Here is a 14,665-nt window from a genome sequence, read left to right as displayed (position 1 = left end):
TCCCTGTTAAACTGTTCTAGTATATATTATCAGAGCATAAATACACAGAGTTGACTGATTTATTACTTTAAGGTGGTGCAAGGATGTTGGAACCCAGAGTGTCAGGTGGGTTGAATGTTCATCAGGTCATGGCAGTGTAGATGAGCAGATAATTCCAAACAGTCCCTTAGGGGGTCGTACTGCACATGGATTGGAGAGGATGTCCTGAGATTGGTCTACTCCCAGCCTCTGGCTACTACAATTAAGAAATAAATTAAATGAAACAGTAATAATCCCAAATTATGAAGTGCATGTGCTGTTATTTGAAGCAACAAAAAAAGAGCGAAAAAAAGAAGATAAGAAAAAAGTTTTTGGTTGTAACATGACAAAATGTGGAAAATTTCAAGGGGTATGAATACTTTTACAAGGCACTGTATTTCCTAAACATGTTCAGTTTAGGAGATATTTACTGTATACTGCGCCGATGATGTCATTGCCGCATGTGCTCTGAAGGAAGGCCCGCCTGTGCCATTTCTTCAGAAGCGAATGCCATGACTGGTGGCTCCGGCCAATCACAGAGTCTGAGCCTGGCCCTGGAAGGAAGACGTGCGAAGATTGATGCGGCCTCCAGAGGGGACGACGCGGGCTTTGTTTGCAGGTGTCACATAATGTGCTAGTATGCTATGCTTACTAGAACATTATGCCTTTACTTTGCAGGGAAGAAATAAAAAGAGAAAGTTTACTTCATCTTTAAGCTTATCTAGTCTTTCCTTGACTCTGGCCTCTGTTAGCCATGAGGGTATACCATGTGATGTGTTACTAACAATACTGTGGTGGTCAATACTCCCCTACTTTTCCCGTGTGAAGACTGAGGAGAAGAAAGCATTTAGTACAGTTGCCTTCTCTGTGTCATCTGTAACCATCCTCCCATTATCGCCTTTTATGTGGGCAATGTGCTCTGAGCTCATTTTTTTTTTTACTGTTAATATATCTAAAAAAATTCCTTTGTGTCTCTCGTAGTCTCTTTTTGCCATACTGACTGCGTTCTTACCAGGGCTTTTTTTCAGGTGGAACTTGGTGGAACTCAGTTCCACCACCGCTGGCTCATGCCCCCTGCTCACCACTATCACTTGTAATCACAGAAGTCCAGCTGAGGTCAGAGCTGAAGAGCAGTGAAAGTGAAATGGGGGATGCAGAGGTAAGCAGCTGTGGTGGAAGGCTAACTCTGCACTCTGTGTGTCATGCACCCCTGAACTCTGCAATCTGTGTGTAACACTTCCCCCATGAACTGTGCGATCTGTACTTAATGCACCCCTGGTATTTAATGCCCCTTTAAGACCCTTCCACTGTTTGATGTAAAATGTGGCCACACCCACTGTGATGCAGTTTGGAGGGTGTGTGTGTGTGTGTGTGTGTGTGTGTGTGTGTGTGTGTGGGGGGGGGTCATGGTTGAGTTCCTGCACCTATTTTCTGAGAAAAAAAACCCTGGTTCTTACACTTCTTATTGCATTCCACTATTATATAGTGTTGGAATGCTGACAATGACCCCTCTGCTTTGTATTTTTTAAAGGCCATTTGTTTTCTTTAACCACTTCAGCCCCGGAAGGATTTACCCCCTTCCTGACCAAGCCCCTTTATGTGATACAGCACTGCATCGCTTTAACTGACAATTGTGCGGTCGTGCGACGTTGTACCCTAACAAAATTGCCTTGTTTACATAGGCATCTCCCCGTTCTGCCTCTCCGTGTCCCGATCGCGGGCCCCCGGCAGACATTGAGTCTGTGGGACCCACAGGCACGCTCCTGTGGTGTACCCGCTAGCCGCCGATGGCGCATCGACGTACAGGTACGTTGTTTTGCGCACCCGTGCCACTTTGCCGACGTATATTGGTGTGAGCCGGTCGGCAAGTGGTTAATAAGACTTTTTACGTTACGATTTAGCCACTCAGGTTTAACCTTCACTCATCTATATTTATTTCCCTTTGGAATGCACTGTGTGTTACCTTTGTTTAATATGTTCCTAAAGCATTCCCATTTTTATTCCTTGTACCCCTTAGGGTAGGTTCAGACCTTTGTGTGTCGGGAACGCACGCAAGATCATATGCTTTCCTGTCAGGCGGAGAAATGCGCTGCCTTTTATCAAGCGCGCATCGGCGACATGAATTGTTCCTGCCACCCCACAAGCACTTGCAAACATGCGTGTCTTCATGTGGCCAAGCTGCATTGTGCTGCAGCAGTATAGGGTTTTCTGTAGCATGTCTTTAGAAGAAGGTCAGGAAGTGCATTTCCCACACATAGGATAGCCTGTTAAAATGTTAAGTGCAAAAATACACACAAAATGTGCGGAAGCGCAGTCGCGCTTGGTCCCACCTGTAGGTGTTAGCCAAGCCTTTCATGTCCCTGACTGGGTCAGTAGTACAGTTGTACTATCAGGGGAAGCATATATATATATATATATATATATATATATATATATATATATATATATGTATATGTATATATATAACCTTATATATATAAGTATATATATATATATATATATATATATATATATATATATATATATATATAAGGTCAGTGAGGGGGCAGGGTGGTCCACGTGGCAGGCCTGTCTCCTTGGGGTGGGAGGGGATCATGTGATGAGTACACAGTATGAGGTGCTGTACACACCAGTACAGAGGAGGACCCCCTCCCCCCAAGGAGGTTATTCGCCCCCTCCTCTAGAATACTCAGAGTGCGGCTCAGCCTCACACATAACACATGTCTGTATCGGGGACTTCCGGTGCAGCCTTGCTCTGACCCGGACTGACGTCATCCTGAGACCGCTCTATGCCTTGCTAGATTTGGGTCACCCCTCTTCCGGCGGAAGTAATTGTCGCAGTATCGGCCTGAGCTTCCGGTTCTGGGTCCCCGGGCGCAGTGAGTGAGGTCGGTGGTGAAAGCGGCGGCCTCCTCCTGTGGGTGGCGGGTGCCATGGCGGAGCTGGTGCCGGGACAGAGCGCGGCTCCCGTGGGGATCAAGTCCGACGGATTCGCGGACGCGCTGCACCACCGGGTCCGGCAGGTGAGGCCGGCCGTGTCCGGGAGGGGAGCAGGCCGCAGCTCAGCCTGGGAGGGTGGATGGGAGGAGGGGAGGGATTCCTGGGCCACACGGCGGGGAGGGGGAGATAGAGACAGCCCGGGGATGCTGGAAGACTTCTAGGCCGGAGGCCTTGTCATAGGCCCTGACCCACGCCTTTCCTCTCCAACCAATATCTGACCCACACAGCTAACACTTCATCCTCTCCAACCAATATCCGACCCACACAGCTAACACTTCATCCCCATCAACACATGTCTGACCCACACAGCTAACACTTCATCCTCTCCAACCAATGTCTGACCCACACAGCTAACACTTCATCCTCTCCAACCAATGTCTGACCCACACAGCTAACACTTCATCCTCTCCAACCAATATCTGACCCACACAGCTAACACTTCATCCTCTCCAACCAATATCTGACCCACACAGCTAACACTTCATCCTCTCCAACCAATATCTGACCCACACAGCTAACACTTCATCCCCATCAGCACATGTCTGACCCACACAGCTAACACTTCATCCTCTCCAACCAATATCTGACCCACACAGCTAACACTTCATCCTCTCCAACCAATATCTGACCCACACAGCTAACACTTCATCCTCTCCAACCAATATCTGACCCACACAGCTAACACTTCATCCTCTCCAACCAATATCTGACCCACACAGCTAACACTTCATCCCCATCAACACATGTCTGACCCACACAGCTAACACTTCATCCTCTCCAACCAATGTCTGACCCACACAGCTAACACTTCATCCTCTCCAACCAATGTCTGATCCACACAGCTAACACTTCATCCTCTCCAACCAATGTCTGATCCACACAGCTAACACTTCATCCCCAACAGCACATGTCTGACCCACACAGCTAACACTTCATCCTCTCCAACCAATATCTGACCCACACAGCTAACACTTCATCCTCTCCAACCGTCTGACCCACACAGCTAACACTTCATCCCCAACAGCACATGTCTGACCCACACAGCTAACACTTCATCCTCTCCAACCAATATCTGACCCACACAGCTAACACTTCATCCCCATCAACACATGTCTGACCCACACAGCTAACACTTCATCCTCTCCAACCAATGTCTGACCCACACAGCTAACACTTCATCCTCTCCAACCAATGTCTGATCCACACAGCTAACACTTCATCCTCTCCAACCAATGTCTGATCCACACAGCTAACACTTCATCCCCAACAGCACATGTCTGACCCACACAGCTAACACTTCATCCTCTCCAACCAATATCTGACCCACACAGCTAACACTTCATCCTCTCCAACCGTCTGACCCACACAGCTAACACTTCATCCCCAACAGCACATGTCTGACCCACACAGCTAACACTTCATCCTCTCCAACCAATATCTGACCCACACAGCTAACACTTCATCCTCTCCAACCAATATCTGACCCACACAGCTAACACTTCATCCTCTCCAACCAATATCTGACCCACACAGCTAACACTTCATCCTCTCCAACCAATATCTGACCCACACAGCTAACACTTCATCCCCATCAACACATGTCTGACCCACACAGCTAACACTTCATCCTCTCCAACCAATGTCTGACCCACACAGCTAACACTTCATCCTCTCCAACCAATGTCTGATCCACACAGCTAACACTTCATCCTCTCCAACCAATGTCTGATCCACACAGCTAACACTTCATCCCCAACAGCACATGTCTGACCCACACAGCTAACACTTCATCCTCTCCAACCAATATCTGACCCACACAGCTAACACTTCATCCTCTCCAACCGTCTGACCCACACAGCTAACACTTCATCCCCAACAGCACATGTCTGACCCACACAGCTAACACTTCATCCTCTCCAACCAATATCTGACCCACACAGCTAACACTTCATCCTCTCCAACCAATATCTGACCCACACAGCTAACACTTCATCCTCTCCAACCAATATCTGACCCACACAGCTAACACTTCATCCTCTCCAACCAATATCTGACCCACACAGCTAACACTTCATCCCCATCAACACATGTCTGACCCACACAGCTAACACTTCATCCTCTCCAACCAATATCTGACCCACACAGCTAACACTTCATCCCCATCAACACATGTCTGACCCACACAGCTAACACTTCATCCTCTCCAACCGTCTGACCCACACAGCTAACACTTCATCCCCATCAACACATGTCTGACCCACACAGCTAACACTTCATCCTCTCCAACCAATATCTGATCCACACAGCTAACACTTCATCCCCATCAACACATGTCTGACCCACACAGCTAACACTTCATCCTCTCCAACCAATATCTGACCCACACAGCTAACACTTCATCCTCTCCAACCAATGTCTGACCCCCAGAGCTAACCCTTCATATCCTCTAGCTCATATCTGACCCACAGAGCTAACCCTTCATGTCCTCTAGCTCATGTCTGACCCACAGAGCTAATGCTTCTCCCGCCCCCTTAATTCCCCCAAAACTCATGTTATCTACCCACAGCCAGTGTGTGGCCTACAGAGTTTTCTCCTTTTTCCAGCTGATGTCAGAACTCACTAAATCCCCTACAATAGTCTCACCTGCAGAGCTAGAGCCTCATCTTACTCAGTGTTTGAACCTCACAACAATACTCTCTCACCCTGCCTGTCATTGAAACCCCAAACTACCCTTCCATCTCAGCCAGTTAGTGTGGGTGCCACAGAACTATCACACTACCTCACACAACTTGCATGTGAACCCAAGAGCTAACACTCAGTTTCCCCAACCATTGTCTGCCCAGTTGGTCTCTCTCAGCTTTCATCACCTGGAGTCTGTCCCACTAGCTAACTTTATCTTTCTCAACCTATATCTGATCCCCAAAAGTTGTACTCTATTTTCTGTAAATAGATTGTAAAGCTATCATTTCCTCCTTGCATAGGGTCTGATCCACAGAGCTTACCCTTCATACCGCATAACCAGATTCTGATCCACAGAGCTTACATTCCCTCCTGCTCAAACAGTGTCTGATCCACAGAGCTTACACTTGCTCCCGCACAGACCGTGTCTGATCCACAGAGCTTACACTTGCTCCCGCACAGACCGGGTCTGATCCACAGAGCTTACACTTGCTCCCGCACAGACCGGGTCTGATCCACAGAGCTTACACTTGCTCCCGCACAGACCGGGTCTGATCCACAGAGCTTACACTTGCTCCCGCACAGACCGGGTCTGATCCACAGAGCTTACACTTGCTCCCGCACAGACCGGGTCTGATCCACAGAGCTTACACTTGCTCCCGCACAGACCGGGTCTGATCCACAGAGCTTACACTTGCTCCCGCACAGACCGGGTCTGATCCACAGAGCTTACACTTGCTCCCGCACAGACCGGGTCTGATCCACAGAGCTTACACTTGCTCCCGCACAGACCGGGTCTGATCCACAGAGCTTACACTTGCTCCCGCACAGAACGGGTCTGATCCACAGAGCTTACACTTGCTCCCGCACAGACCGGGTCTGATCCACAGAGCTTACACTTGCTCCCGCACAGACCGGGTCTGATCCACAGAGCTTACACTTGCTCCCGCACAGACCGGGTCTGATCCACAGAGCTTACACTTGCTCCCGCACAGACCGGGTCTGATCCACAGAGCTTACACTTGCTCCCGCACAGACCGGGTCTGATCCACAGAGCTTACACTTGCTCCCGCACAGACCGGGTCTGATCCACAGAGCTTACACTTGCTCCCGCACAGACCGGGTCTGATCCACAGAGCTTACACTTGCTCCCGCACAGACCGGGTCTGATCCACAGAGCTTACACTTGCTCCCGCACAGACCGGGTCTGATCCACAGAGCTTACACTTGCTCCCGCACAGACCGGGTCTGATCCACAGAGCTTACTTTTTTTCCCATTCAGTGTCTGGCTCGCTGAGCTAGCACCCTCCCAACCAGCATCTTCTCAGCAGAGTTCTTCCAATGTCTTGTACTCTATCTAGTATCCCCTCCCTTCCTACAGACATGAACACATGCATGATAATGGAAACATTTTATACAGTTAACATCCAGGTGTCTGGTCAGATTTCCCCTCCATATGTTTTAGTTCTTGAATGGTTCAGGAATTGATGTTCCTGGATTCTGCGCTTTCCTTGTCCTCCATTTCTATGTATAGTAACATTTTCAGTAGTTCTGAGCAGTCTGTGATGTGTAGCTGCTGTGGAGCTGCCAATCACAGCATTGCTGGAACTTTAGGCTCCCCAGCTGTAGAATAGCCTCCTCTAGACTATGGCCTGACCCGCAGAGCTTACAGTTTTTCAGCATCACCACTATTACCTTCTTTACTTGCCTGAAGATCTCCGCTTCCACATCTCTGAACTAGCTTGCATCCAACCTTTTGTGGACTGACCCTTTTCTTAGTGGGTTTAAGCAACCTGTGGTGTCTAGATGTTGTGGACCCTACAAATCCTAGAATGGCCTGTTGATGAGCTTGGGACTTATTGTTCTCCAACATCTTGAAAGACATTGAGTACCAACAGTTTAGTCTGTCCCTCTGCTTTACATCTCAAGAGTGCAATTCTTCAAAACCTAACTTGCAATGAATTTCTTGCGCTGCTTCCCTTCTGTTAGGTCAGGGAAACCTTTGATGTCATACTGTTATGTAGCAACAAATCCTACCTTAACGGACAACCAAACTGGTCATTACATATACTGGGTCTTGTAGTTCCTCAGCATCTTGAAAGCCACTGGCTGCCTGCCTCTGGGATCTAGACTAACCATTTCATCTCCTGTCCTCCTGCTGGCTGTCCTTACACCTTCTGCCTGGAATTTATGGCTCCTTAACTTTTCTGATTTGTCATGGACTGCTGTTTGTTATACTGACCCTCCTGTCACATATTAACAAATAAAGTTATATTTTAATGTCAATGTCTTTTTCCCCTTTCTATTACCTGCTTCTACTTTCTTTGTAACTGTTGTTCTTGTAGTATAATATGTAAATGCAGAGACAGCAAAATCTTGCAATCTGAAATAACTCATCACAAGGTACCTAAGGAAAATATGGGCAAGGGAATGATGGCGGTGGTACTTTGTATGGGTGTTTTTTTTTTTTTTTTTTTTTTTGTTTTTTTTGTTACTGTGGTACCCCCTTTTGAGAGATCATAAAGGATTTTATTTTTCCCCTGCTGGAGGATTTTGGATAATGCTATTTAAAGGGCTTTTATGCATTTATCTGGATCAACTGTGGGTATGAGATTTTTTTATATGGAGGTTTTCTATTTATTTTTCCTTTGGTTGAATTACATGGACCTTTTGTCTTTTTTTTTTTTTTTTTTTTTTTTTTTTACATTCTATGTAATGTGCTATACCTGTAAGCCAGAAAGGGAGTGTACCAAAACCGTTACATTGGTGCCTGAGATATTAGTAGTAGTCAGTCTCTCAGTCAGGGTTCCCCCAGAGCTTTCTACGGGGTTCCTTAAGCTGTAGCAAATTTACCTCCTCCCATTAAATCGCACCACATACCTCCAGGGCCAGTGTCACTTGGCAGAGCCAGCTGCATGATACCAATGATCTATTTGGTTGTCTGTAAGGGTGGCATTTTGACTATCACTGTAAAGGGGCATTCTTTCAATTGACCAATAATGTAAGGGGGTGTTGTTCCTACTGGCCCAGAAAGAATTAGTTTGGGAAGGGTTCCCATGAGACCTAAAACCTATATCATGCGTTCCTATGGGGTAAAATGTTGAGAAGGGCTGATGGAGATATACAATTGTTTACCAATTCTGTTACTGACTTAATCTGGGGCTGTTCATTTTGTAGCTAACTCTACTTTTTCTTGGCCTGGTTATCACAGGTTCCTGAATGTTTTTCTTTACACTATGGGCCTTATGTGTGGCAAAAAAAAAATGAATTTTGTTTTGGCCCATGCCCAGTTTCTTCCGTTGAGGGCAGATTTTGAAGTGTAGAGGGAAAGACCATTTGTCTTAATGGGTTCCTCCTAGACCAGTCACTCTCAACCTTTTTTTAATGCAGAGTATCCCTTGCAATCATTTTGAATATCTCAGAGCCCCTGCTAAATGAATGTGCCTTTTAGCTCACGGTACATTTGCATGGTCAGTAAATTGTAAATATAATAATACTTAAAAGAATAAAGAATGTAACATACCTAGCATATCTGACACCCAAAACACCTTTGCTGCTTGTTTCATTAACAATTATGAAATGCAACACAAAATATTAATATTGGCCAGAAAAGAAACACCCACAGTTAAAATGGTAGTGCCCCTTACCATTGGCCAATGGGAGAATTCTTAAAGTGGATGTAAACCCTCACATATATACCCAGTGAAGTAAACAGTCTCAGATGATACACAGGGATGAAACAAATCACCCCATATAAGTTTTACATCTATTTTTGCTGTCTTCGTCTGTATATATCCTTTAGAAAGTGCTCTCCGTGTTTTAAAGTTTTCCTCTTCCTGGTTGGCACTGGGAGTGAATTATTGGAATACAGCCAAGACAGCTGATTGGAGGAAAGGAACCCCCCCCCCCCCCCCCCCCCCCTACATAGGCAAAGGAAGAAAGGAATGTGCAGAGGTCTGCTCTTAGACAGCAAGCTGACTGCTAATCTAATTTATAGCAACCTCCCCTATCTCCCGTTTTGGAGAAGGTGTGAGAAGTTATCAGGCTGATAACAGAGCTACTGAGCAACTGACAGCTACCGGACATAGTGCTTTGAAGAGAGAGAAGAAAACACTGCAGACATATGTGCCCTGCTCAAATTTCATAAATCGGGTTTTAGGGGTACACCGAATGGAAATTTTGGTCCCGAAACCGAAAATGACAGTTTAAAAAAATATATATTTATATTTTTATATATATTTTTAATTGTATTCAACTTTTTAATCAATATTTTAAATTAATATGACTTTATTGTTGGCCATTATTGGCACCTTTAGTGCAAGAAAGGTCAAGAAAAATGCAGTCTGCAGTCTCTAACCATCTCTTGTATCATGTCCTCCGGTCTCTAACCATCTCTTGCATCATGTCTGCAATCTCTTAAATATAAATACACTTCTAATAGTATTAGCAAAATTTCCATTCGGTGCACCTCTAGCAGACATGATACAGGAGATCAGATGCAGCCTTGCCAGTGCCCATCAGATGCAGCCTTGCCAGTGCCCATCAGATGCAGCCTTGCCAGTGCCCATCAGATGCAGCCTTGCCAGTGCCCATCAGATGCAGCCTTGCCAGTGCCCATCAGATGCAGCCTTGCCAGTGCCCAGATTAGAGTGGCAATCTCTGTGTGTCACAGAGCTGGATTTGAATTTCCCGGCAGCAGTAAGAATGTACTGTAGCTGGTCCGACAGAAGCTGGCCATTTGGGCAACTTCTGTTGAGGGTACATGGCTGAAAAAGGTCTGCTGACCGGAAGGTGTTCTGGTGGAGGGCTGTCCCCCTGTCAGAACACAATAGAACAACAGGGGAGATCACTGTACTAACATTGGATAGCTGACCTGAGCTGTCAGGTTTTTTTTTTCCTTCCGCCCGCTGGTTCGAATGAAAATAAAACTTGCAATATGTACTAGACTTTACATTATTGAATAGTTGGAACATTGCCCCTTTACAGAGAGGTAAAGAGATAATTGACATCAGTGGTTACTGGGAAATAAACTCTTCATTGCCCAGGAAACCCTTTAGAAAACTCTTGAGGAACCCTAGGATTCCATAGAACCCTGGTTGAGAAACCCTGTCCTAGACCCTTGAAGTTCTTCAATGGCCTGTGAAAATTCCTATGTCTTGAAACACTTGCTGGATTGTCTTTCTGTATCACTATAGTTTGTTTGTAGTGTTTAGTCATTGATGGTTTAAAACTTGTATATAAAATCTTGATGATATTACATTTTTTCTAAAAAGTAATGGAAATCTATTTATGAAGAAACTGGACAGTAAGTTCAATGGCTGTTTACTGGCTCTTGGGCCCAACTGGCCAGGGTAGCCAGCCTTTTGGATTTGTATATGAGTTTGACAGCAGCTCTCTTAAAGTAAAACTGACCTGGCTTAAAACATTTCTAAAGTAAGAGTGCTGATCTTCAAATCCGTCTTTGTGAAAGCATCTTGGGTCCTAGGTTTGGGCTGCACATGGTGCGTGGACTTCATCCTAAGATCAAGTCCTCCTCCTTTCACCGCCAAGCCCCCTGTCATTTACCTGTAACATGGCAAAGCCTTTCTTGCTAGCTGTATATGTTATGGATAAAATTAAAAAAAGTGTTAATTGTGCCCTTAGTACCCTGAAATCTACCTTTTTTGTCTGAAAAATAGCAGGGCGCGTCCTGCTATGATTTGAGTATTTAAGCACTCCTGTGCCTGCAGCCTCATAGCTAGATATCCGCCTTGTGACGTTAAAGGCGAAGTCCACCTTAATGGAAAAAAAAAATCTCATATATATTTGCATCAGTTGTTTGTGGGTGCATTGCCAGGCTTGTGTAGCCTCTTTCTCCAGCTGTCTGCCCGTACTGAGGTATGTGCTTTCTGTTGGAGAGCTGATCACCACACTCCATTGAAATCTACAAGTCCATCTTCTTCAGTTTTAGACGGGACTTGTAGTTCATGTATTAAAAGATCCCTGTAAATTATGTGGCTGTGTGGGCAGAACTTCACAGCTGCACTGATTTCAAATGTGACTGCAGGGGTGAAGAACCCATTTTGCTGTCGGGAAGAAAACCCTAAAAAGGAGTGTAACGTGGTACAAAAGATGGAGTTGGCCTTTAAAGAAGTTGTGAAGGCAGAAGGTTTTTTTTTTTTTTTTTTTTTTTTTTTTTTTTTTTATCTTCGTGCATTCTGTGCATTAGGATTAAAAAACCTTCTGTGTGTAGCAACCTCCCCAGCACCCCCTAATTACATAACTGAGCCCCATCTCTCTCCAGCTTTGTCCATGTGTGTCTTGGCTATCTGGGATTCTCCTCCTGATTGGCTGAGACACAGCAGCAGCACCGTTGGCTCCCGCGGCTGTTAATCAAAGTCAGTTAGGAGAGAGTGGGCCCAGCCAGGTCGGGGCTCCGTGTCTGAATGGACACACAGAGCTGTGACTCGGCTTGGGTGCCCCCATAGCAAGCTGTTGACTCTGGGGGCACTCGGCAGGAGGGAGGGACCTGAGAAGAGAAGGATCCAGGCTGCTCTGTGCAAAACAAACTGCACAAAGGAGGTAAGTAATGACAGGTTTGTTTTTTTTTTTTAAAACGAGACTTTACAAATACTTTAAGCCTTCTCTGATAGTCTTAGGAGATTTAGAATGAGGTAATTACTGTGCTTGATGGAGGCTCTGACAAAGGGAATCTTAGCCCTGCGTCTACCCCGATGCTTGCCCCCCGTAGGGAGACATGGGGAGTTTTAGTAAAACTGCTAAAAATGTTTGGTGCCTTTGGGCAAGAAGTACTAAAAATGTTCCACAGAGAATCTGGTGCAGCTGTGCAAAGTAACCAGGTTTTAGCCCTTGTTCACATTGGAGACGGGTATAAAATCCTGCGAGTGATTTCAAACCCGCATTTCATTGCGAGTTCAGTGACTATATGAAAGACATCTGTGCGAAATGTTTGTTTTCTGCTTGCCCGATCCACTCTCCTTGGCTGCCTTCCCTCTCTGAGCCATTACTCTAATGACCCAAACACTGTTCTGTTGGGGAAAAAGTAGTGCTTTCACCTGGGTAAGGGCTGATATCTGGGCTTACCCATGGTGGATTTTGTAAGTGGGGAAGTGGTGTGTATAGGTTATTATACCCTGCTGGGGAGGGGGGCTATAAGGGGCTACTCGCCTCACCATGAATGAGAAAAGTTACGCTGTCTCTTTAATTCCATAGGCCCATGTACAGCCAGGATTTGGGATCCTTGGTTCTTCAATAGGGTCTAAGGCGGCTTTTGGGTTCCTGAACTCCAGCACATTTTGGAACATTTTAAACCGTGTTAGGAGCACCTTAATTCCTCGCTTTTGACAATTCCCATTCTCCTAATTTCTCACTAATTAAATGAAGCTGGTCTCATTCATTCAGTTTGCCCCATACCATGTTGGCAAGTCCCCGGAGGCATTATTAGTTATGCAGCTGTTCAGTAATGTGTGGCGTTTCTTTGGTTTTGGAGTTGGAAATGAGAGGTTGTAATCAGTAAGCGTATTTGTTGCTGTAACCACTGCATCATTATTTTGGAATGTCTGTTTCTAGTAAATGGAGCCTTAATCCAAAAAATGCTTTATATCTCTTTACCTAAAAATTTATGTTCAAGTTTACCTATAACTTTTTTCATGTGTATTGTCTTCTATAAGGCTTTTTTCACACCTTTTGGGTTTTAGGTGCGGTGTTTTAAAAAAAAAAAAAAATAATAATAAAGCCTGCTTTAATGCCTGGTCGAATATTATCAAATTAGTTCTGTGATACTGCATGTAAAACACAACACACCTAAAATAGTAGTGTGAACAGGCTGAAACACCTGAGCATTTTGCTGCACCCTTCCCAAAACAAAAAAAAAAGGCTCAAGATGAAGACTCAATGATCAAATTTATTGTCCCTTATCGTGTGAAACGCAGAATCTCTTTTGTTTGGCCCCACAGACTTTTTTTTAAGTGAGTTTTTCAGGTGCTCACATTTAAGACTATACGGCCAGAAAATGCGAAAATCTGCTCCTGTACTGCAAGTTGCACATAAAAATGTTAAAAGGCTCAAAAACACCTGGCTATACTTACACTAATGCCCCGTACGCACGATCGGACATTCTGACAACAAAATCCATGTTTGTTTTTTTTCGAAGGATGATGGCTCAAACTTGTCTTGCATACACACGGTCACACAAATGTTGGAAATTCTGAACGTCAAGAACGCGGTGACATACGACGAGCCGAGAAAAATTAAGTTCAGTAGCCAGTGCGTCTCTTCTGCTTGATTTCGAGCATGCGTGGAACTTTGAGCATTTTGTGTCGGAAATTCCGATGGAAAATGTCCCATGGAGCCTACACACAGTACGAATTTCCGACAACATGCTCCCATAGAACATTTTCCGTCGGAAAATCCTATTGTGTATACGGGGCATAAGTGTACATGATGTGACAGTACTGGAACAAGTATGCTTCAAAGGAAGTTCTGGAACACCTGACCTGCATGCTTGTTTTAGGTCAGTGACTCCCAGTATTTTCTTAAGAATCGGGGTAATATTCCCCCACAGTTTACTGTTTAAAGGAATAGTATAGACAGCATTAATAAATAGCCATTTTTTTTCTCCATTTTTTGATAGACGGGTAGGGTAAAAATCGGTTTCCATTACTCTTTTGCTGTTTGTCTCTCTTTGGGGAAATCCTCCTTCACTTCCTGTCCAGGGGATTCAACAGGAAGCAAGAAGAATCTCTTCAATGTGAGCAGATGTTACCGGAACAGGTGTCCCCATGGGAAATGTTGCCATCATCTCTACTGGTGACAACTTAAGAGAAATATGGGGTGTAAAACAAAAAAATCTTACGCTCACCTAGGTGGATGCAGCATCGATCTGATCCTATATTTGTCCCTTGTCGCCTATATGGAGAACGGAGCGATCAAACACTGCCGATTGCTCAGTTCTTCCCCTCTGCTCTGA

The 14,665-nt window shown here is 45.2% G+C and overlaps 1 protein-coding gene across 3 annotated transcripts in view; it reads left to right on the top strand.

Moving 5' to 3' along the window:
- The first annotated feature begins 2,828 nt into the window (after nt 1-2,828).
- Nucleotides 2,829-14,665, top strand: part of FUBP3 (far upstream element binding protein 3) — a 136,674-nt gene continuing 124,837 nt past the window's right edge. For 2 of the 3 annotated variants that reach the window (XM_073600482.1, XM_073600480.1), the window contains exon 1: nt 2,829-3,041. In XM_073600482.1, coding sequence (XP_073456583.1) covers nt 2,952-3,041 — 90 coding nt within the window. In that variant the 5' untranslated portion in view covers nt 2,829-2,951. The remainder of the gene's footprint in view (nt 3,042-14,665) is intronic. The other variant, XM_073600481.1, reaches the window with a different exon arrangement.

Source organism: Aquarana catesbeiana, linkage group LG09, assembly GCF_042186555.1.
Source record: "Aquarana catesbeiana isolate 2022-GZ linkage group LG09, ASM4218655v1, whole genome shotgun sequence".
NCBI classification, from domain to species: Eukaryota; Metazoa; Chordata; class Amphibia; order Anura; family Ranidae; genus Aquarana; species Aquarana catesbeiana.
This window is presented reverse-complemented; position numbering and strand designations above follow the sequence as displayed.